General features: G+C 43.3%; 1 protein-coding gene across 9 annotated transcripts in view; it reads right to left on the bottom strand.

Moving 5' to 3' along the window:
- Positions 1–25,038, bottom strand: part of znf423 (zinc finger protein 423) — a 128,786-nt gene that overhangs the window by 65,994 nt on the left and 37,754 nt on the right. For all 9 annotated transcript variants that reach the window (XR_008694983.1, XM_055509817.1, XM_055509812.1 and 6 more), the window contains 6 exons: positions 2,434–2,611; positions 2,088–2,212; positions 1,784–1,865; positions 1,609–1,684; positions 1,120–1,400; positions 738–1,021 (listed from right to left, as the gene is read on the bottom strand). Coding sequence is in view for 8 of the 9 variants with exons in the window: in XM_055509817.1 (XP_055365792.1) it covers positions 738–1,021; positions 1,120–1,400; positions 1,609–1,684; positions 1,784–1,865; positions 2,088–2,212; positions 2,434–2,611 (1,026 nt within the window). In the remaining variant the exon portion in view is untranslated. The remainder of the gene's footprint in view (positions 1–737; positions 1,022–1,119; positions 1,401–1,608; positions 1,685–1,783; positions 1,866–2,087; positions 2,213–2,433; positions 2,612–25,038) is intronic.

Below are 25,038 nucleotides of genomic sequence, written 5' to 3'. Positions count from 1 at the left end.
AAACTTTATGAATAGACCAGCAATTTGATATTTTATATATATATATATATATATATATATATATATATATATATATATATATATATATATATATATATATATATATATATATTCTTTCTTCTTTGAGCTGCTGAGGACATGTGTTCTTCTTCCTCTTTGTCCTCATCTACAGATATTATCAGTCTCAGAGCTATGTGTAGTGAAATCTTTACCAGCTTCGTACCCATTGCCCAATGGTTACGGTTTTAGTTTGTGTGGGATGTGTGCAGTATGGCCAACTTTAACTGTTACAGTATTTTTTTATCTAATTCTGCAATAAAGGTAACGATGATTTGATGTGGTGGTAGCACACTTCAATATAAAAACCCTGCCTAAAACAGGATTTAATCCCAGACTCTCACCCTGTGCAAAATAAGCAATCGGAATGTATCATGTTTCTAATACAGTCGAACACTGTGTGCCATGGCTAATGTACATTAACATTACTGTGGCTGTACGGTTCAGCCTAATTATGGGAACCAATCATTGTACACTGCAAATAGGAAGTGAGTGTCTTGAATTGACATGAATATCGCAGCTATAGACTGTGCACTGTTGTCTTTGTTAATCTCTTAAAAAACAGAAAATGTTAAATATTTAAAATATAGCTTCATGCAAGGGAGATTATGAAGACATAACACATCACTCAGGCAGCTTCTAGGTGGCTCCATCTGTGGTATAGACTTCAAATTCCTTACCTGCACCTTGATGACCGAGGCTTATGTCAGCATCCTCTCCGGTTTCAGTACCTCTTCTGCGGCTCCGTTCATTGCCCTGGGTGGGTTTGAGAGTAGAGTCGGGTGTGGAGCCTCTCTCCAGGCTGGCACTAGAGTCTGGAGTGGCTGAACTCATTGAGGCCACACTGCCCAGTGCAGGGTCAGGACTGGCAGCGCTGTGGTTGGAGGAGTCAGGGTGGCGATGGCTGTCCAGGTGGCAGTAGACATCCTCCACAGACGGGAACTGTTCTGAGCAGACAGGACATCTGGAGAAACACAAAAAAGAGGGTAAGATCCAAATTCCAGTTTAGTATTGCACTTTATTGGAACATTACACAACAATAACTTTTAAAACAAAGCTTACTTGTGTTTGCGGTTAGCATGCTGTGTTTCAATATGAGTGAGGAGTGAAGCCTCATCTAGACAAATTTCAGGACAGTGGATGCATTGGAGGTCAGCTCTGTCAGACAGCTGGGGGTGTCTGGTGAGGACGTGTTTCTCTAGTTCATCGGTTTGGCTGAACGTCTCCTCGCAGTAATCACACATATACAAGTCATGTTCCAGATCACCATCTCCCCCTGCTCCCTTCTTTCCTTCATCCCTCTCACTCCTCAGTGCAAGGTGCTCTCGGTTCTTGCGGTGGGCCTGTTGCAGTTACAGAGTTATGAATAATCAAGATTGTGTTGTGTTCTATTAAAAGGTTTTCATGTAAAAAAGGTCCTATAAACAAATAACATAATTGTTAAAAAAACTATTTTACAAAGCGTGTAACTTCCTTAGTAGTTCTGTAGTTTAAAGAATTAATAAAGATGAGCAATGGTTTATAAAGGAAATGTTCATTTTAGTTCTTCACCTGCATGTGGCTTTGCAGAGATGAAGTGGAGGAGAAGCCGCGCTTGCACACACTGCACTTAAACGGTTTGCTAGAGCTGTACGTGTTCATAAAAAAATTTAAAAAAGACAAAAGAAAACAAGCATTAACAAAACCCACGTTCAGCTTTTATGGTAAGAGGGTGAAAAGCGTTTACCTGTGTGTCTTCAGATGGATCTTCAGATGATCAGAGCGGGAGAAAGCAGCTTCACACTCCTGACAACTGTACTTCTTATCTCCTGGATCAGGTAACAGATTGAAGCAAGACAATCACAGGAGAATCACTTTAATGTAGATGATGAGAACAAGCAGAGTAAATGCTGCCTCTGACACACAGAACAACCTGAGTCTACAATACATGTTATGTTTTTCTGGAGTAACAAAAAGGGCTATTGTAACGATAAAATAACTATAGCCCTCTAGTGTACTTACGTGCATTTAAATGCTATTTTTTTACCTACCTGTGTGAAGTTTGACATGGCGATCTCTGCTTCTCTTGTGTTTGAACAGACGGCTGCAGAAGGTGCACTTGAAAGGCAATTTGTCACTGTGGATCTGTTCATGGCGTTTCAGGTAGCTCAGACGGCTGAGGTAAGAACACAAATGACTAAGACATTTAGGTACTCATGACAGTTGGTAAGTGGGTCTTGGGTTAGTCCCTGAAGGGGGTTAGTGACAAATGTATTCACTTCCTTCCTGTTTGTGGTCTATGTTACCTTAGACCTTAGGTAATATTGGGAGTATTTGTTCATGTACACAGGGATATTCAGGGAGATGTGCATCATGGAACCAGGCGTTAGTTGATACCTGAAGGACTTGTCACAAAACTGGCAGGGGTATGGCAGACCAGCACCTCCTTCCTCTTCACCACCTGTGGCCATGCCGAGGTCACAGCAGCCATCAGGCATCTGTGAGGGTGATGCCACGTCTTTACTGGAGGGTGAGGAAGGCACCCAAGAGAGCCCCGCTGGGTCATCATCGCCATCTGAGAGAGACAAATACAAACACCAATACTTTTAAATATGTTTGGATCATTTGAAGTAAAAGTAAAGAAAGCACAGTTTCAATTTTGTACACAGCTGCACAAATACAGAGACAGATAAGTAGAGAGAAGCATTAGGGGTAAAACCAGGAGCATTAGAATGGTTAAGAAGAAGTTACATCTTTCTTAGAAGGCAGAAGGCGAGAAAGGCCTGTGGGAGTTCAGAGAGAATATAAACAAAAGAATAAACACATTTATCCTGGTTTTACACACACACACACACACACAAAAATGAGGATGGCAGAGATAAAGAGGGAAAATGAAGCAGAAGAGAGAAACACACTCCAGCAGAAGCAACATCTAAATAGAAAGCTCCAAGAACTATGAATCCCCAGTGGAGCCCAGAAATAAGGACAGAGTGTATTTTCTCTTCCTCCCTTCATCGTCCCTCTGCAGCCATCCCTCATTCTATCCCTCCCCTATCCTCCCATCCGTCCCCTAGGACCATAGATCCGCCTCATCATATTTTCATTAGGGCTTTGGCAGATTGAAACGCAGGAAAAGCGATTAGGAAATGTGGAGAGACGAGCAGAAAGATGGCAATATGCATGGCCTTTATCTGTCATAAACAGGAGATTATTCATTGCTCTTTTTTTATTTTTGCGTTTTGCCTCTGTTTTCTCCTCTGGTGTAGTCTGGAATAGAGGCAACAGAAAGGCCATGACTCCTTTAATACACAGCATTTGAAACAACAAAAGAGGAGGCTGAATAAGGTTTGATATTGTTGTGTACTTCTTTGTGTGCTCCCTGAAGCAGCAGAGTGAGGCGATTTCGCATTTGCCTTGAAAATGTAAGGCAGAGCGCTAGGAGGAGGGTGTTGGTCAGGTGGGGTGTCTATTTGTTTGCTTTTATCTGGTAGTTAAACCAACTGGAGCTGGTAACAAATTAAAGGGTGAAAAAGAAGGAAACCAGAGTGATAGTAAGACATAAAGAGTCAGATATGACTCATTCAACATTCGTCGAACTGCAATGCCTGTATTTCTGGTATGTAAACACAAGCACAGACATATGTGCAGAGGAGAAGCTTCTCTTGATAATTTTAGAAATCTCTCGAAAACACAGTCTCTATTGTGCCTTGCAGAGAGGGGGTGGAAAACAGATTCTTGTGATGAATCGATCGCCGGGAAAATGTAGGCACTGCGATAAGCAAATAGAACTCTGCAGGTGGGTCTGGGTTTAAAAAAGTAAAACCATAAATTATAAATTTGACTGGAAGCAAGAGGGGAAAATAAAAAGGTTTAAGAAAATACATGTATAAGAAATAGAGATATCAGCATGAAATCTAGCAGAGTGAGGGTGAGAGAGGGTGGCAGCAAATGGGTGAGTGAGGCAGGAGGAGATCATAAAACAGACAGCATGGATGAGGAAAGCAAAGCTAGTGAAGAAGTGCATGGGGATGGAGAGAAACAAACCACATGCACAGAAAAAAGAAATACATTTAAAAAAATGAATAAGGTGGGAATACAGCCAAATAATGGGAATAGAATCTGTCTGTACCCTGTGATGGAAAGGCAACCCGTCCAGCGTACCCATCTCACTGTAAAGACAGCTGAGGGTAGGCTCCAGCACCCTTCACGACCCTCACAAAGATGAAGCAGGAAGTGACCAAGTTATCACTTTATGATTTCACTATACTAAAAAATATTTATATTTAGTTATAAAAAGCAACAGAAGGTTTGTTGTCAGCGCCAGTTTCAACCAGTATGAACACACCAGGATGAGTTAGTTTAATTGTAATGTTTCTGAGGTGGAAAAGTGTGAACGAGAGAGACATTCAGACAGGGAGCAACTGAAGAAGAGATTCAGTCAGAGCAAGTGGGAGAAATCACTTTCTGATGGATAGGGTGGAGGGGTGTTGAGAAGGGAGAAGAGATTAGTCATTAAAGAGCCCTAATCCTCTGACTAGCGTGGCTGGTGCTAAAATGGGGGATCACACGGCTTTTTAACGGCGCCTTTGTCTGTCGGCCACGAGGGGACCTGGCAAGACAAGGCCAAATGGCAAAGTGGGAGAAACCAGGGGAAAGGGGGAGGGAGCGAGGAGAATTTCAGTGAAACGTTAAATTATAGAATAATTCTCTAAAGGAAAGAAGATGACGAGAATGGATGGTTGAGGGAGGCAGACCTGGTAGAAACAGGCAGACGCCAACACATGCTGTTCCCAGCCTGTCTGCTCCTACTTCTTTAGGTTCTTCTCTGGCAAATGAAACCAACAAGAGAGGCAAAGTAAAGGACCACAGGGTCCCAACTGCTCCCGCTTCATCTATCACTCTGCAGTCTTCCTTTTTCCCCATCCATCCATTCCTTCCATCCTCCATCCCTCTCTCTCTCTCCCCAGCAGTCCCTCTACTGTTGTCTTCATCTCTCCTCCAATACTGAACCTCCCTCTCTCACCCTGCCCTCACCCAGCTTTCATGTTCTTACTTATTATAGTACAGACATATCCCCCTCCTTCCCTCCGTCTCTCCCCTACTGGTGTTGGCCTTCACCCCTGTGTCTCGGCCTGGTTTGGACCACGAGGGGGGGGTGTTCCAGATGGACAGACTGAACCCCAGAGGAGCGAAGAAGGAAGGAAGGAAAGACTACTGGGTCTGGAACAAGACACAAATAAACCTAAAAAGAAACTAAACGAACACTACCTGAAATAACAAACATGCACACACACACACACACACACACACGCAGAAAGGACGCAGCTTTGGTAAAACACTAATGAAGACGACACATGCTGATCAATCTCCTCCCACTGTCCACTACCCCACCCAGTACCATAGCCCACCCCCAACACTCAATATCACTGGCACACAGAAAGACAACAAATCAAGGCATATTGGTGAGTGGGTAGGATGGAACATAAGTAGACATACTGTATGCAGATGCTGTACTACTGGATGACATGATGTGTCCACATTTACTGTAAACTGAGAAAACTACAGCTCTCATGAACACAAGTTCAATTAGCTCATTCCAAATAACTGCATCAGTTACATTACTGAAATGTAAATATAATCCATGTACACCATGTTTTCTCTGTTTCCTATCACTTTGATGTTTAAATCAAAGGAGCTCAGCTGGTAACAGCAAAAGGTTTTAACTCCCAGTGCTGCCACACGAGCTAAAACTGTCTACAACTGTTAGAAGCAGGAAATTCACAATTAACATTAGACATGAATAAAACAAAAAAATATTTAAGAATTTGTCACTTAAGAGTGTGTGTGTTTATTTACAGAGAATACATCCATATATTTTTAATCAATCAAAACTTTACCTTATAATAAATACATATATATAAAATATATATATTATCTTGTAATTAAGATTTTTTTTATTATATATGCATTGCTATATTTTTAAATACTGAATTGATTAAAATATATCATGGAAACTTATATATACAGTAGTAAAACATAACCGTGTGCTGGGGTTTTGACATCCACCTGTTGAAATTTGAATCCTACCATCTGCCTGTGGTCCCTGCCCCACCACATTCCTGCTGTCTTCATCCAAAGTTTTCCTTTGGATGTCAGCCTAGACCTGCACCTTTCCCAGCGAGACCCCCAGTGATCTCCTATTCCTCCACCCCTCACTTGCTTCATCCCCAGGCCCCTTGGACGGCCCCAGGCTGCCCCAGGCATGTGCACACACATGCACACATAGAGCCACAGACTCACCATAGGGGGCAGAAAAACAACTTCCACCCTTGGCTCACTCTGGGCTACCTCGCACACGCTCACTCTTAGTTTCTCTCATGCATGCACAGATTTATACACAGAGGCCACACAATTAGAGTACAATACAATTCCCCAAACTGAAGTAAATCTGGTTGAAAGCTTTCACATTACACATTTATGTATTGTTCTAAGTTCCTCCTGCGTTTAAAGACTAATGTTAGAGGGCTAATCACTTTTAGATTGTTATCATATGACAGTAATAGTAATCAAGTGATGATCAGCTCATGGGCTTTACAACCATGCTACAATCATCTCCGATTTTTCCAATATTCCAAATAATGAATTGTAAGGGTCTATGTGAGAACACAAAAAAGATTCCCACTTAGATGTGTGGTTACCATAGCATTGGGCATGGCAACTGAGAGGATAAACAAAGGTCACTGGTTGTAACACATTAGGAGAATTGCACAGTTGAAAGGTTTATGTGACCAATCAAATTCTTTGATTCAAATTGCTAAAAATAGACTCCGCTGCTCAAAGAATACAAATGGAAATGGATCCATTTTTACTACCACAAGTGTCCTGTTTCTGCCACTGTTCTCTGTCACTCTGTCTGTCCTTACATGCACTTTCACGTCTAAAAAGACACAAACGTCTCTATCTACACACCGATTTTGGGAAAACCAGCCACAATATGGTCCAATGTCAACTGAGTGCAGCAGTTCGTACAATTGCACATGGCTGTAACCCTGCCTTTTGCTTGGAGCACCCCCTGTCCTACACTGCTGTCCTTGCAGTGGATCTCATGGGATACAGTCTGTCGGGACAAATTCGCGCCACAGTGCAGATAAAAAGATGACACATTCTGTCCACTGCTTGAGCCCCTGAGCATACCATGGATGGACATGTCCATGCACACTCAGCAGGCTGTGGGGACCCTCACCTTCTGCCCTGAGAATGGGTCCGGCTGCTATATGGACACTTTTGGGCGCCAACTGCTCCATATGGGCAGTGTGTGTTTTTGTGCGAGAGTACAAGTGTGTTTGAGGGCAGAAGGTTAGGGGCAGGGGGCTAAGAACTCAGATGGGTGGATACTGAGTTGGCAGATGACAAGTTTGTCCCTTCAATAGCACACAGCAAACAGCAATAGGAAAGGTCAACATTTCAAACACACAAAGCTCAGTAGCACTGGTCAAGCTCAATTAAAGTTACAACTCAAACATTCTGGTGGTAATTGAGCGTGCTTTCACACCTTAATTACTTTGTTGTGGTCGGAATCGGTCGGAATGAGTTCGTAAACTTGTAGCAGTTTCTCCTTGGTTCGGTTGCGTTTCACACACAGAAACATCCAAGCAAACCAAAACGCTTCACTTCAAACCACCTCTCCGCTGATTGGTCAGATGTGTAAATACTGTAAGGTCCAGCGTTGTGGACCACTTCATGTTTCCATGACGAGAGGCAGTTTTACGATGGAGGTCAACCTACGTGGATTGATCATCGCCTCCTGAGGATTTTCTTACTACATTTCTTGCTTTTAACACTTAACGCAAATGTTACAGTTTCAAAATCAATTGCAGTTTCAGCTGGAAAACAATATATTGATGGACTGGAGTCGCCATAGGTGCATGTCAACGCAATACAGGAGGCGGCGTGTTATGTTAGTCAGTAAATTCGGTAAAATTTTACCGAATTATGTAAGGTGTTGTAAGCCGTAAGTGTGAAAGCAACCAAAAATGTCAACATTAACATTCTGTATATGTGAAAGACAGAGAATACAACACCACAGTTCACAGTTGCATAGCAGAGACAAAAAGAAAGACTTGAACACACACCTAAATACACACCTGTTCACACACTTCACCTCTGTCATACACAAACATACACCATGTGGTGAAGGTTCTGCTTTACTACATCTTCCTCTTTATTTTATGAGCTTGTATCTTAGTGTGCCCTGATTTCCTATGAATATTTATTTCAAATCTTCTTCACCTCCAGTCAAAACAGAAAACAAGGCTCTCACATAAACTGAGAATGTTAGTGGTTCTAATATCTGTGGAGCAAATTCCTCATCTCTCCCTCTTCTATTTCACTCTTTGTCCATCTTGTCTGCTGTTTGTTCACTCAGAAATGAGAACCAGCTGCCAGGCAGAGTGTTAGATAAACAACAACACTGTGCCAAGGCACACACAATATATGCATGCGTGAAGGTGCACACACCCACATAAACACATACGCTAGTGTGGTCCCTTTGTGTGCACGCCGCAAGCTATATCATCTATTTATAAGAATGAGGTTTGGTGGACTGACAGCCTGCTCTAACCTAGAAACACATCCACCTGAGTCACACAGCTTCACACAGACACATAGGCTAAACAAACACACATGCTCATGAGAAGTCCCATGGATTTTTAGTGAAATACCCACAGAAGAATGCAAATTAAAGTACTGTAATAATACACAGTTGAGTTATATTGTAAAGGATTATTAGTACTACCTCAGGAATAATGATGGGTAATTAGTGTTTAGCAAGAACCTGAAATAAGTTGATGCGTACATTCATCAAGTGATAGATGTAAATACACACGCGAAAACCCCGTGCTAGAGGTCCTGCATTCACCTATGCAGGACCTATAAATAAGTGATGTGGGCAGATGGAGCTTGCTGTTATAAAACACCAACACTATTACACGCACATATACAGGTAAACAAACCAATCAATTTTTGTACATAGTGTAAAATACACTACAACTACACCAAACAGCTTTTTTAGACAAGCTCACAAGTTGCAGAGGGTCTTTATTTGGAACAAAAAATAAAAACAGTGCAGGTATTTTGTTAAACTGCCAAAAGATAGATTTAAAGAGGTTTGGGAAAAAAAGAGAGAAAACAGAAACGGTTAAGAAACAGAACTGCAATGAGGCCTCTGAGGTCCCATGGGTGAATGGTAGAGGGGCGTCCTGTGCACAGAGGAAGTCCAAAAGCAAGCTGTGGGAGGCGGGTGCCCATTGCTCCTTTTCCCTCCCCTCCCTTCTGGAGGGTGGGATTCTGGACAGCCGCCTACTCGCAACTCCTAAACTCCCCATGAGAGGTGTACACACATATGCACATGCACTCACACACACATCCAGTGTAGAGAAGTCCCCTGTGGTGGTGCAGAGCAGAGCTGAACACCTGGACCTGCCATTAGTGACACACTCAGGGATTAGAGGCACAGACGGCAAGAGAGATGGAGAAAGAGAGAGAGAGAATGCACACAGGGATAGACACATACCATATCCAGAAAGTAATATGCATAAACATACACAAACAAATGGCAACTAAACCAGAGAGGACATGCAAATTGGATCTTTCAGACTGAATGCAAAACAATGTTTTTAGCACATTTGGTAATTTGGTATTTGCAACCATCTCTGCCTCTAATGCTGATTGACTAGGCAGTGGCCCATAGGATCAGTGGTTTGGTTTCTGGCTTCTTGGGAGAGACACTGAACCTCAAGTTGCCCCATTGTCAGCCTGAGCTGGTGTGTGTGTGTGTGTGGTGTGTGTGTGTGTGTGTGTGTGTGTGTGTGTGTGTGTGTGTGTGTGTGTGTGTGTGTGTGTGTGTGTGTGTGTGCAAGTAAATAGGTGAATGTGATACACTGTCAAAGCGCTGAAAAGAGCAGTGCAGATTATTTATCATTTACTTCATAGGTTGGTACCATACCAAAAACATGGAAACAGTGAGACAGCTAGAGGAAAAGGGAAAGAATAAAAAAAGTGAAAATGAATATAAAGAAACATATATACAATGTGCCAACACAAGGTCAGAATGAAAGAAAACAATACTTTCAAGTTCAATGTGAGAGTGGAGACGCAGATGTTTTAAAACAAACCATCTAGAAAAAAGCTTTTGAATTAAAGACTACATACTGGCTGCAGCAAACAACAGCACTCAGACACACACAGGGAGGGATGCTCAGACAAAAACAAGGGTGGATTTTGTAATAAAAAAGTATGTGTGCATGCATGTGTGTGACATGAAACAAATCAAGAAGGGGTGAGAGGTCATTAGGGCACAGAAAGAGAAAGAAAGAGAGAGAGGCCAGAGGGTCCTGTAATTACAACCTGCATTGTCATTCGAGTGTGCAAGCACATCGGAGCTTGGACTGTGTGTGCGCACACACACACACACACACACACACACACACACACGCACACGCGCACACGCACACACACACACACACACACACACACACACACACACACACACAGGCATGGCTCCGATGTGTTGGAAACTGCTTCATCACACACATACTTCACTTTCATTATAAGCTTTGACTCACCAAGATAAAAAGAGTCAAACACATGCTAATAACCATAGCTGTACAGTAAATTCACAAATGTACACCTATGGAAACACGAAAATGATTGTGTACAGAATATTACAACTAATTCTGAGATTGCAACGGTTATGGCAGATAAAATCCTTGAGGCACAAATGTATATTGTAATATACATAGAGAAGATGTGACACACACAAACACAGTGGAACCAACAGTCTGTGGTGGAAGACTGCAGAGCAGTGGTGCAAGCATGCACATCACTATCAGAGGAAAATCTAATAGAGCAGTTAAGAGTAGAGAAATTGAAACATCTATTTGACTGAATGGCGTTCATTGTGCTTGCATGCCTTTAGAGACGACCCCCTAGCATCAGCAGAGCTAATCTCTTTCTCTATAGCCTCATATAACTCATGTGTCCATGTAGCCCCCACCTTTCTCCAAATCCCCCCACCTGCTCACCATCACCCCCTTTGGTACGCCCTCCTTCTTCTTCTTTTCCATCTCATAGTATCCACCTGCTTGCAGTCCTTCCATAGCTCTAGATTATCTAAAGTATACAAAGTGTACAAAACACTCGTGCTACAGTGTTCTCATGGTGGTCTGATGGAGCACTGGCCTGGGATGCAGAACCCTACCCGTTCAATTCCCGTCTATGTCACCAGGTATGTCCCTGAGCAAGACAATTCACACTAGCTCCCTGGGCGCCACATGTGACTGCTCCTTTTTCCCCAGAGGGAATGATATAAATGCAGAAGGCAAATTTCATTGTAACAAATGTGACATATGACAATAAAGACTACTTCTGATTCTGTTGTTATACATTACAGCAGGGGTGTCCAACTCTGGTCCTCGAGAGCTACTGTCCTGGTGGTTTTCCAACTCTGCCTGCTGATTACCTTGATCAGGTGTGTCAGTTAGATGCTGGTTGGATAAGTACACCTGGTCAAGGTAATCAGTATTGGCTGGGGTCGGGAGAGGCATTACAAAACCATTCTTTTTTTATCATGACTTCCACAAACATCTGTATGAATGGTCTTCCACCTGAACAACACCCTCCATCTGCATTAGCAAACCTTCGCCTGTCTAACCCTCCCCTTTGGTGAGGAGTAAGCTAAAAGCAAAAGCATGCCCCAAAATTAATTTAAACGAAGGAATTAAATTAAAAGCGAAGCCTCAGGAGTTTTATTATGTACTAATGTCTGAACCATTAACTTGGGTTGTATTACTAAAATATGAATAATTAAGGACTGGCGGGGGCTATTATTACATTGACAGGAAGGGGAGGAAGAAAAACACACTGTGACACTAGAATGGCTTTAATAGAATGATTTTAGTCTCTAGTCTTTAGTTAAAGAAGCTGAGAATTAGAAACCCTGTAGTGGAAGCTGATGACCATTCTTGGCTGTTTATTGTGACCTTATCCTATGACAAGCCACGTGTTATATCAACTCATGATAAAGCTGCTGTTTTCAATATGCTTTAGGACATCAATCTATATATTTATCGATTCCCGGGGGCCCGGGGGCCTTTCTGTGTGGAGTTTGCATGCTCTCCCTGTGTCTGCGTGGGTTCTCTCCAGGTTCACCCTGGCTCCCTCCCACATTCCAGACATGCGATTAGGTTAACTCTCCATTGCCCGTAGAAGTGAGTGTGTGTGTGTGTGTGTGAATGGTTGTACGTCTCTCTCGGTGGCCCTGCACTACACTGGCGACCTGTTCAGGGTGAACCCCACCTCTCTATCTATCCCTAACTAGCTGGGATAGTCTGAAGCCTGTCCCAGCTAGTTAGGACAGTACCTGTCCTAAATATTATAATCATAAAAAAAGCATTGTAATTTATTGTAAAATGTGGCTAAAGTAAGTCACATAAACATAAAGGATATAAATGAAAGATAGGTTGTGACCTGGATTTTTTTATCATTTATTATTATTATTATTATATTATTATGTTTACCTGTATAAAATAGGATTGGGAGGCATCACAATGAGATTGTATGGGACCCATTTCTCTTAAAGCAAAATATTTGTACATTGTAAATTAGGGCTGGGCATGTTAACGCATTAATTGCGTGTTAAACTCAACACTTTGTTAATGCTGACAATGCACGTTAAGGCAGTTTATTTTTAATATTAATATATGGAAAGTCGGTTGCTCACTGGCTCTGAATACACATACAGACAAACGAAGCATCACAGGAGGAGCAGGCTGTTGATCAGTACTGTAGTGATGTGTCGTTCGTGAAAAATTCGTTCAATATAAACTAATCTTTTATATGACTCGGGAGAAACGAGTTCTCTCAGTGAACGACTCATTCAGTTCCATGCAGTACCTTCTCTCGCCACATGGCAGCAGCTGCTTAAGCCCAGTCAGCAGGACAGGAAACAGAAATGATTCGTTCAGGACCTACTTAACTGAGTGTTCTTACTCAATGATTAGTTCTTTTGTCACATGACAGCCGAGCCGCGCAGGCTCTGTAGAGCAGCAGGCGCTCCGGTTCGTTCCTGATTTGTTCATACAGTACTTTACGGATCATTTGTTTGTTTGTTCTTTTACCATGTGACCACTGCCAAGTGACTGTTACGCTGTTAAACAACAATGGCAGAGAAGATGCAGGAAATAAGTCACGTTAATGTGATGTGTATGTGCTAGGTTTTCACGTGGTTTGAATTGCTTGAGGCATTGTGTGATTATAATTTATCCACTGAAGCAAACCATGTTGTCTTTAGTATACAGTGTTTCAGAATAACAACTATTATTACAACGCCCACAGCGCCACCTGCTGTTAATGAAGAAAATGAACAAATGACTGGATATGATTCATTTACTTTACTGATCTAGAGTTAAAGATCTGAGTCATTTAAAAGAACCGAACTTCCCATCTCTACAGTACTGGCCTGCTATACATTTCTCAAACAATCAGAGCCGTTGGGGGCGGGGCCTAAGACCACTGCAGCGCTAACTGAACTGGGGCCAAATAGAATATAGATGTCTTAAGTTGACATTATCAATTTAAATCGCTTCCGAATGGTGGAGTTTGTGGAAACAAGTAATTTACGGCAAAGCTGAATCTGAATCAGGTGAGTCACTGTAGTGCTTCGAGTCTGAAGTATCACCTAAATACAGTACACACCGTTGATTCCAGCAAATCACCCACCTAAACAAACAGCGGAGGGAGACTTTGCCAGACTACATTGGATGTAGCGTGTGGGAAAAGTATAAACAAAAGCAAGACAAGCTAACAAATGCTATAGCTAAGTGGTTAGCTGTCGGTCTGAGAAACGTTCATAGAATCGCAACAAATGATGGCACTTGTGAGCCTCCATCTCAATACACGAGTTGAATAAAAAGGAGACTATAAAATCGGTGTACAATATACTACTTTTGAATTAATTACTGAATGCTATATATATATATATATATATATATATATATATATATATATATATATACACACACACACACACACTCTATTCTCACCCTCCGCGGGTGGTCTCATCCACTTTCCAAGCTCGGGTCCTCTACCAGAGGCCAGGGAGCTTGAGGGTTCTGCGCAGTATCCTTGCTGTTCCTAGGACTGCACTTTTCTGGACTGAGATTTCGGATGTTTTTCCAGGGATCTGTTGTAGCCACTCCTCCAGTTTGGGGGTCACAGCCCCTAGTGCTCCGATCACCACAGGCACCACTGTGGCCTTCACCTTCCAAGCCTTCTCCAGTTCTTCTCTGAGCCCTTGGTATTTCTCTAGTTTCTCATGTTCCTTTTTCCTGATGTTGCCATCGCTTGGTATTTCCACATCCACCACTACGGCTTTCCTCTGCTCTTTATCCACCACCACAATGTCTGGTTGGTTCGCCATTACCATTCTGTCAGTCTGGATCTGAAAGTCCCACAGGATCTTGGCTCGCTCGTTCTCTACCACCTTGGGAGGTGTTTCCCACTTTGACCTTGGGGTTTCCAGTCCATACTCCGCGCAGATGTTCCTGTATACTATGCCAGCCACTTGGTTATGGCGTTCCATGTATGCTTTCCCTGCCAGCATCTTACACCCTGCAGTTATGTGCTGGACCGTCTCAGGGGCCTCTTTGCACAGTCTACACCTTGGGTCTTGTCTGGTGTGGTAGATCTGGGCCTCTATGGCTCTGGTGCTCAGGGCCTCCTCCTGTGCAGCCAGGATGAGTGCCTCTGTGCTGTCCTTCAGCCCGGCCCTTTCAAGCCATTGGTAGGATTTGTTGAGATCAGCCACTTCAGTTATGTTTCGTTGGTACATCCCGTGTAAGGGCTTGTCCTCCCATGATGGTCCTTCTTCCAGCATCTCATCCTCTGTTCTCCACTGCCTGAGACATTCACTCAGCACGTCATCTGTCGGGGCCTTATCCTTGATGTACTTATGGATCTTGGATGTTTCATCCCGGATAGTGGCTCTCACGCTCACTAGTCCTCGGCCTCCTTCCTTGCGGCTAGCGTATAGTCTCAGGGTGCTGGATTTGGGGTGGAACCCTCCATGCATGGTGAGGAGCTTTCGTGTCTTAACATCTGTGGTCTGTATCTCTTCCTTTGGCCACCTTATTATTCCTGCAGGGTATCTGATCACTGGCAGGGCGTAGCTGTTTATTGCCTGGGATTTGTTCTTGCCATTGAGCTGGCTTCTTAGGACTTGCCTTACTCGTTGGAGGTATTTGGCTGTTGCCGCATTCCTTGTTGCCTGTTCAAGGTTGCCGTTCGCCTGTGGTATTCCAAGGTACTTGTAGTTGTCCTCAATGTCTGCTATTGTTCCTTCTGGAAGTGAGACCCCTTCTGTGTGGATTACCTTGCCTCTCTTTGTCACCATCCTCCCACATTTCTCGAGCCCGAATGACATCCCGATGTCCGAGCTGTAGATCCTGGTGGTGTGGATCAGCGAGTCGATGTCTCGCTCATTCTTAGCATACAGCTTGATGTCGTCCATGTAGAGGAGGTGACTTATGGTGGCCCCGTTCCGGAGTCGGTATCCATAGCCGGTCTTGTTTATTATTTGGCTGAGGGGGTTCAGACCTATGCAGAACAGCAGTGGGGACAGTGCATCTCCTTGGTATATGCCACATTTGATGGATACTTGGGCAAGTGGCTTCCCATTGGCTTCAAGTGTGGTTTTCCACAACCTCATCGAGTTTGCAATGAAGGCCCTTAGAGTTCTGTTGATGTTGTACAGCTCCAAGCATTCAGTGATCCATGTATGTGGCATTGAGTCATAGGCTTTCTTGTAGTCGATCCAGGCTGTGCACAGGTTGGTGTGTCGCGCTCTGCAGCCTTGGGCGACTGTTCTGTCTACCAGGAGTTGGTGTTTGGCTCCTCTGGTATCCTTACCAATGCCCTTCTGTGCATCGCTCATGTATCCCACTTATCTTAGCGGCGATGATGCCTGACATGAGCTTCCATGTTGTGGAGAGACAGGTTATTGGCCGGTAGTTGGATGGGACTGTGCCCTTTGAGGGATCCTTCATTATCAGGATCGTTCGCCCTTCGGTTAGCCATTCAGGGTGAGTCCCATCCCTTAGCAGCTGGTTCATTTGTGCTGCCAGGCGCTCATGGATTGCAGTGAGTTTCTTTAGCCAGTAGGCGTGGATCATGTCAGGGCCGGGTGCTGTCCAGTTTTTCATACCTGAGACTCTTTGTTAGATGTCTGCCACTGTGATAGTCACTGGGTTCTGTTCAGGGAGGTTGCTGTGGTCTTCCCTCAGATCCACCAGCCACTGTGCATCACTGTTGTGTGATGCCTCCCTTTCCCATATACCCTTCCAGTACTGTTCAGTTTCCAGCCTTGGTGGGTCTGCTCTGCTGTTATTACCCTGCCATTGAGAGTACACTTTCGCAGGTTGTGTTGCGAACAGCCGGTTTATTCGTCTGGCTTCGTTATCTCTGGTGTATCTCTTTAGGCGGCTGGCCAAGGCTTGTAGCCTTTGCTTGGCAGTTTCGAGTGCTTCAGGTATGGGCATCTGGCTGTACCTCTTGGGCATCGGTCTTTTCATTGCACCTCTCTGGGCCTCTGTCATTTGGCTCACTTCCCTCCGAGCTGCCTTGATTTTTGCCTCCAACCTTCGTTTCCATGGTGGGTATTGTTTCTCATAGCTCCCATGGTTGCTCTTATAGCCAAGCATCTCTAGGATCACTGATGCTGAAGCGTATATCAGCTCATTGGTTTCTGTGATTGTTGTGGTAGGGATCGCTCTCAATGCTGCATTCACATCTTCCATGAGACTTTCTGATGGTACTTCACTTAGCCGCTGTAGTGGGGTTCGGGGTTGCCTGTTCAGTCTCGCCATGATCTTATCTTTCAGGTCAGTTGCTGACCTGATTCAGCGTATCTGTGCTTATTGGGGCTTCGTACCCAATTTCCGGTCGGGTAGATGGTGAAACCTCCCCTCTGACCTGGCGTCCTGGCTCCCCCTTGCCGTAGCATTTGTGTTGTATCTCGTCAATCTCAAGTTGTGATAGCAGTTGCCGTTTGTGGATGTTGGAACACTGAGCTACTAGTTGCTTCGCCGTCAGCCTTGAATGTGGGTTTCTCCGTTCCCATTCACCGCACATTCTTTGCATGTAACCCCTTTGACTAGGGTTACTTGAGTAGTAGCATTCCAACAGAGCCTTATTCTCGCATCTCAGCCATTTCTTTCTTGTTCCAGTAGCCCATTTCTCGTCAAGGTGCTCTGGTTCCCCAACACCTGACGCAGACCTTGTTAGACCGGGCGACGTCTAAGCCGGTATCTCATGTGGTTCATTGTCTCTCATGATATGAGGTAGGCGGTAGCTTGAAGGGTCTTGCCCAAGGACCCACACTGGATGCCTATACGCCCTAATGGGGATTCGAACCGGGAACCCGGTTCCGTATGCAAGTCATGCAACTTTACCGATTGAGCTATCCAGCGAGCATATATATATATATATATATATATATATATATATAGTATAGGAGGAGAAGACAGAGAGAAGAGGGAGGAAGGAGAGAGAGGAGAAGGGAGAAGAGAAGGAGAAGAGAAGGAGAGGAGAAGAGAGAGAAGGAGAGAAAGAGAGAGCGGGAGGAGACGGGAGGAGAGGAGGAGAAAGAGGAGAGAGAAAGAGAGAGAAAGAGGAGAGAGAGAGAGAAGGAGAAGAGAAGAGAGAAGAGGAGAAGAGAGAAAGAGAGAGAGAGAAAGAGAGAGAAATAGAGTATAGATAGATAAGTATAATTAAATATATATATATATATATATATATATATATAGATATATATATAAATATATATAAATATTTATATATATATATAATTATAATATATATATTACAGTATATTTCAAATGCGAGTTTGGACAGAAAGACTCAGACTCACACACTGCTCATTTAGTTTTGCTTTGTGTTTGTTTCCACACAAGTGTGAATGAGCATGTTGCACTGCAGAATATTAGTGTTCCCGGTCTCTGATGTGAAGCTGCCCTTATCAACCACTAAGCAGTCAGCCCCTCGACCCCCTTATGAAGCTATAACTACACCCCCCACCACACACACCATCCTCTATGGACAAACTCCCTAACACAAACACCAAATTCCCACATACACCCAAAACACAGGCTGTATACAAGCCTGAGCAGTCCTTCCTTCACATTTACACAACCACAATTTTATCTGCTCATTCACAGGCCGCATGGCTTGGCAGCCAACAAGGGGGAGAAATATCCACTCACCCTACTGCCCAAAATCCCCTTAATACTACAGTACCTACCCCCACCCCAAATCACAACCAGTAGTTTCTCAGGAAAAGGAAAAAGGGGAACACAGGATGGAGGTAAGCCCACCTAGCAGTACCTCTTCCTGAGGGAGTTCATTACTCAAGCAAGGCACTCCCTTCAGCCAACAGCACTGTCGAGATATAAATGCAAGGCCCGACCAACCAAAAACCTATTATTTCAACCCCCCAAACATGCAATAATAAGGAGAGTGAGAAAATGAACTGGCAGGAATAACTGTTGTATAGGTGGAAAGATAAAGAATAGACTCAACACAATGGCCCAAACTGGTTAACACAAGGAACTGAACTTTTCCCTCCACACCCGTCATTCCTTCTTTAACTCATCTTTCCCTTTCTTCATTGTTGTTGTTTGTGTTTGTTTATTTGAGTGCCCTGTCTTGCTGCGCTCCTCAGTAGACCCTGCTACTGACTTATTTAGCAGTGTGTATTCTATCATATTTCAAAAATGAAGAGCAGATTGATTAATATTTTAACACACATCCCACTTGCATGGGTGAGGGAGATAGGGAGCGACAAAGACAGAGGGGAAAAAGAGAGGAAAAGAGAGAAACGGGAGGAGAAGGAAGAGGAAAAGAGGGAACACAAGGGAGGAATTCTCTTGTTTCTTAACCCCAATTCTAGGATTCATTCTGAGGAAAAACGGCATGAACACATGCAGATACACATGAGCACACCACTCAGAACACACACAGAAGAAAAGGCTTTAAAATGCTCAGTTATAAAAATAATGTACATACACAAACCACCACGTACTTTACTGAAAAAACGAAAATCATGCCAAGCTTCGGGTACACTTTAACTACCTGTCTATCACATTCATTAATACCCATTAATAGTAATTCTACCCATTTATAAAAAATACTTCAGTCATTTGAATGACTCAAAATGTTTTGTTGACTTTACTGTTCAAGAGTTAAAGATTCGAGTCAGCTAAAAGAATCAAACTTCCCATCTCTATTATGTAGTCCTCACCACCTACAGTACATATATCAGCCAATGTTAAAATGAAGACTATTACTAATACAGGTTTCTGGTACAGTTGATTTAATTATGTTGCAGTGGATTTCCTTGCAGTTGACACACAGCAGTGCCACTGCATGTTTCATCAATACCAGACAGACAACCAGACAGTCTGCAAGCGCTGCTGATCATTTAAAAACACGTACACACACATACAAAGACACACTTGACAATGGTCTTCCTTTGTGACTTCCCATAGCGCAGAGAATTCCAATCCGGCAATAAGCAGGACAGCTATTCCTAGGGACAAAGGACAGGGAGAGGAGCAAGGAGGGTTGGAAGGAAAGATGTAGAGGAAAGCGGCATGGGGGAGGGGAACAAAGGGTTCTGGCATCACCCAGGGGAGAAGGCCCAGAGCAGCTTACGTCAGTGTGTGTGTGTGTGTGTGTGTGTGTGTGTGTGTGTGTGTGTGTGTGTGTGTGTGTGTGTGTGTGTGTGTGTGTGTGTGTGTGTGTGTGTGTGTGCGTACAATCAGTATCAGGTTGGGATAAATAGGAGTGTGTGTGTGTGTGTGTGTGTGTGTGTGTGTGTGTGTGTGTGTGTGTGTGTGTGTGTGAGAGAGAGAGAGAGAGAGCGAGAGAGAGAGCAAGAGAGAGAGAGAGAGAGAGAGCTGCAGAGTTGGTCCTGTTGCCTCCCTTGGGAGCTCTTGAGACAGGGAGAGAATACAGCAAAGCACATAAACCGCATAACCATGGGTCCAGACAGAAAACCTGGCAAGCACATGCTCAGAGTGGCTGCACAGTGAGGAGGTCCGGCAGTCAGATGGTTAACAATAAGTCAATCATGTAAATCGCTGAAGTTGACCATTTAGAGAAAATCTACAATAAGAGTCAAATGTCACCGTTCATATGAATCCACCTAATGTGCACTTCACTCTACTTTTCACTCCCTTGTCTCTTCTCTGTACTTCCTTTGATCCTTTTCTCAACCCGCCGATCTCCTCCACTTTATCGAAATGTGCTTTATTCTGACATATGGGCGGACAAAGCTGAATTACACCTTGGCGCTGGTTTAAAACTACTGTGGGCCCACTTCACTGTCACTGCTGGTAACCATGTAAATTGTACCAAAACAAAACATAAAATGATGAGATATGATAAAATTCAAAAAACATACAAGGGTGCTGAGAAACACATCAGAAGACAATAGACTATGATGCAGGATAAATAAATAAATATTGTTTGGTTGAAAGATACATGTATTCAAGTCTACGTCCTGTCACAGTTTCTCACAAAAGTCATGGGTGTGAGAAAGAAAGGTGGAAAGAAGAGAAAAAGAGAGAAGGAGAAGGAAAACAGGCGAGGGAGACAAACAGGGGCTGCACTGGGGCCAGTCACCACAGGGTGTGTGTGTGTGTGTGTGTGTGTGTGTGTGTGTGTGTGTGTGTGTGTGTGTGTGTGTGTGTGTGTGTGTGTGTGTGTGTGTGTGTGTGTGTGTGTGTGTGTGTGTCTTGGGAGGCCTCAGTGGGGGAGTTTGGGGGCATGAAGGAAGGGATCAGAGCTTTGGGGCCAACTCCACAGGGATCAGAGAAATGGGGAGAGTAGGAAAAGAGGGAGGTTATGGGGGAAGGGAAAGAGAGGGTGAAAGGAAGGGATGTGGTCAGTTTTTTTAGTTTGAGAAATCAAGAAAAGGAAGGTAGGATTGAAAGAAAAGAAGGGTGAAACGGTAGTGGGGAGGAGAGGAAACCTTTGATATTTAACATCAACTTTTAATTATTCATCAGACACAAAAATAATTTACACTGTAACATCCTTACAAGGGTTTGTTTTTCTTTAAAACAAAAAAAATTTCACCCAAAAAACCCACAAAATAATTCTCTCAGACACTCCCCATCCCTGCCCCCCTTGAAACTTAAGAACAAGCAGATCTAGAGCCACTCAAGCCTCACAAGGCATCCTTACTGTATATCCATAAAAACAAACCCATCTAAACCTGATACCATTTTATAATGGTAGAGGAGGAAAGGCTGGCCAATCTGTTGTTGATTTGCCCTTCACCACATATGCCCCTTAGGCTTTATCGAAAAGAAAAGGTAGGCTGCCCTTCACTACTGCAAACACCTTCTACAAAAACCTCTGGACCCCGTCATCTGCCTCGGTATCATAGCTGTGATGCATCCTCCTTCTGTTTTCGGCCTTTTTGACAAAATGCACTGCATTAGCGGGTTGAAAAACAGGGGCTCCTCTGCCACACTACTACAGAAGTCTTCGTTTGTCTCTATCATTTGACTCCACACCCAAATCAATGTCTGATAAAAGAATAAAGCCTGTGGTGTGTCAACTTTTCTCAAGTTCTTATCCTATTGCTGGGCAGTCTGCAGACAAAGACTGCCACACAACTCTTCTCATCCACTAAACCCTGACCTGGCACCACCACCAGAGTCCAGTGCGGACCACCCCAGAAAAAGTCGAACTAGGGATGGACGCAGGGCTTCTCCTGGTAGGCTCCCTACGCACCAAGGGTCCTTGGGCTCCATTCTCTTGGACCCTCCCACTGGGGGGAGTGTTTGCCTCTGGTTCTACTGGGGTGGACGATGTTGACCCAACAGTGGTCTGTTCTGACCACAGTGTTGCTCTATGGCTGCGGCTTTGTTGCCCTCCCAAAACTGAAGGTGTGTAGGCTCCCTGGCTACTAGGTGTCTTCCTCCTGTGTGTTGACTGGGTGTGGCGTCTGGGTTCCTCCCATCACCCTGGCTTTCACAAGCGGCATTTTCCATGCACAAACGTCTGCCTTACCCTTTTGATGAATAATGTTATGTCACAGCTTTACTAACCTTGTAGTGGGACACTCAACACCAGACCTGATAAACAGGCTTCGTAAACTTAGATGTACAGTAAGTACTGCAAGTATTCTTGATACTAGTATTTACTAGTATTACTGTTGTTTTTCTGTATTATTATTACTGTTGTTTCCTCTCGCACAATGATTTACTGTTGGTGGTTACTTTCCTGTTGGTGTTTCTACTGCCATTACTGTTGTTTACTGTGTACAGGAGGACCATACTTATTATTATTACAATGAATAATGTGTGATTATGGCAGATTACAGCAGTTATTTACTTATGAATGTGTCTGCCTAAGGTAAGGTACATCCTTATTTATTTATATTTTTTGTGCCTATTGTTTTTATTTGCCTCATTTATCTGTTTGGTTCCAGCAACTGGTTGCACTCTATCACTCTTTATCACCTTTGTACTGTACCCCATCCTAGCCCCTCTGGTAAAATTGACTGTTCTTTACCTTTCTATTCTTCCAGAATAAAACCTTCATTCTTTGACCAATTTACCCTGACAGTTATTGCTAACATATTGCTAACTGCTGTTCGATAACAGAAACCCGGTTTCCTATTATGTTGAATGGATGTTTGAATCTATTCAAACAAACTGTTAAAATATAACCTTTTGTTAAAACTGTAAAGCAATGTCTGAACATTTGTCTGTAAACCCAACGCCTCTGGTAGGTCCCATATATGAGGCGAAAGTGCTACCCAATGCACCACCATACCGCCCTCTCATCAACTTTATTGATCCCACATCAATAAAGTTAACCTCTGCTCCATTACCCATCCACCATCACCCACCTGAGGGGATGCCACAGTGTGACACCCAGGGAGCTAGAGGTGTCTTACTCAAAGACACACTCTGGGGCTCTGGTGGGCTTGAACCTGGGATCTTCCATTTCCAACGCTCTATCGAATGAGCCACCAAGTTTTCACTGTTACATCTAGACATAAATGTTAAATGTTGTTTCACATTTTTGTTATTAAAATGTAAAATTTTTATAACAACTTGCTTTTCAGCAAAGTATCCCTTTAACTTGTATTATTTTGGTTCTATTTTTTGTGAGTTTGAATTATGTTTTATTTTGGAAAATTACCACAATCCCTCCGCTAAATCTGTCTACGACTCACTCTTGACACATGTCAAGACACTTTCCTCAGCCACGTGTCTTACCTATAACAGCTACCTTCCTAAAGGGGCAGCTCAGGTAGTACAATACCACTGAACTGAAACCCCCAAGCTAGCAATCAAACGTCTTTGGAAAGTTTCTTTGCACAGTAAAAGAGCCAGTGATGAGAGATTGCATCTCTAATGAGGCAATCAAGCCTTCAAGCTGCTTCGCGACTTGGAGACCAACCATTCTGCATGTTACACAATGTTATGAGGACACTGCTAATAAGGCTGCATTGTTTTTATTTTCGGCATAACACCTAACCTTTACTTTAAACACTGTATCAACCGCACAACAAATTATAGTGACAGTTCATTTGACCAAAGAAATACGCTCGCTTATCATATGAATGTCCCTTCCCCCACTGACATGATGAATGCTGTCGACCAGAAACGGTTCACCACCTACAGGAGGGTGACAAAGTCAACCACTCAAATTCGGCAAATTGCTGACTGAACTCAGTGCAAAGTAAATAAAAGTAAGACTCTGAACACTGCAGTAGAGATCTGCATGTTCATGGTTTGGCAGCAGGGAAAATGGCTAAAAGTTATTGCAGCATCTGATTCTCACACGGGAATAATTTAGTTTTAAAAAACCCTCAATGCAAAGGACTAGTCTGTAATGACACACGCACGTCCCTGTAGCTGCAGCTTCAGCGCATTTAGATGTCTTGTGATGTCCCACAGAAAAGCCAACAAAACGAAACATCTGTTCAGTACTTCTCCTCAGCGTAATCATTGAACTTCTGAGGGAAACGTGTTGCAAACAAAAGAGTTGTCTGCCCCACACAACGGTAGTATTTTGTAGTCTTAGCGATCCATGCACTAAATAATATAGGTGGGCCAACTCTATTAGTTATGTGATATTGTCTTGTGGGCTAAATAATCATTATGAGATACCAACGTTTTTCAAAAATTTAAATTGAAAGACTACTTCCACTGCCAATTATCATCTACAGGCCAAAAAGATGAAAGACACAGTGAGAAAATGCAGTGAGAACGCGTGACAAATGGCAACAAATCAATGTCGAGCATGACACTTTTAACTGCTACAACTGTAAATGATCATTTCTCTGCATATAAAATATGGAGGAGTCTGAGTGTGTCTTCATTCTTAAATACTAATGAACATGTTTCTGATCAACCGCTAATGAAAATTGGTAAAGTGCTCCTTTATGTCCCAACAGTGGAACCGCCACCAAGTTTTCCTCAATTGACCACTAGACCATCACACTCATTTCCACAAATGTTCTCACTGCACTGAGCAAGATCAATGCACGCAAGGCTGCTGGACCAGATGGCATTTCCAGCCATGTTCCCCAGGCATGTGCAGAGCAACTTGCTGGTATTTTCACTGACATTTTTAAATTTACCTTGTCACTCGCACAAGCTGCTGTGCCAACATACTTTAAATTAACCAGTGCCAAAACATTGTGGACCAACTGGCCTTAAAGATGCCAGCACAAAATCCACTTTTTTGACTGCCTCTCCACTCTAGTTCGTGTAAAGACACTCCTGTCATGTTTCAAATGCACTAAAATTTGCTATTTTAGCCAATCCTCTCTAAGCACAATTGTTGTTGTAGTTCCACAGTTAACTACATCTATCCTTGCCAACCTCTCACAGAACCACCTCTGGTTCTGCCTAGACAAAT

The sequence above is a fragment of the Betta splendens genome, chromosome 6 (assembly GCF_900634795.4).
Source record: "Betta splendens chromosome 6, fBetSpl5.4, whole genome shotgun sequence".
NCBI classification, from domain to species: domain Eukaryota; kingdom Metazoa; phylum Chordata; class Actinopteri; order Anabantiformes; family Osphronemidae; genus Betta; species Betta splendens.
This window is presented reverse-complemented; position numbering and strand designations above follow the sequence as displayed.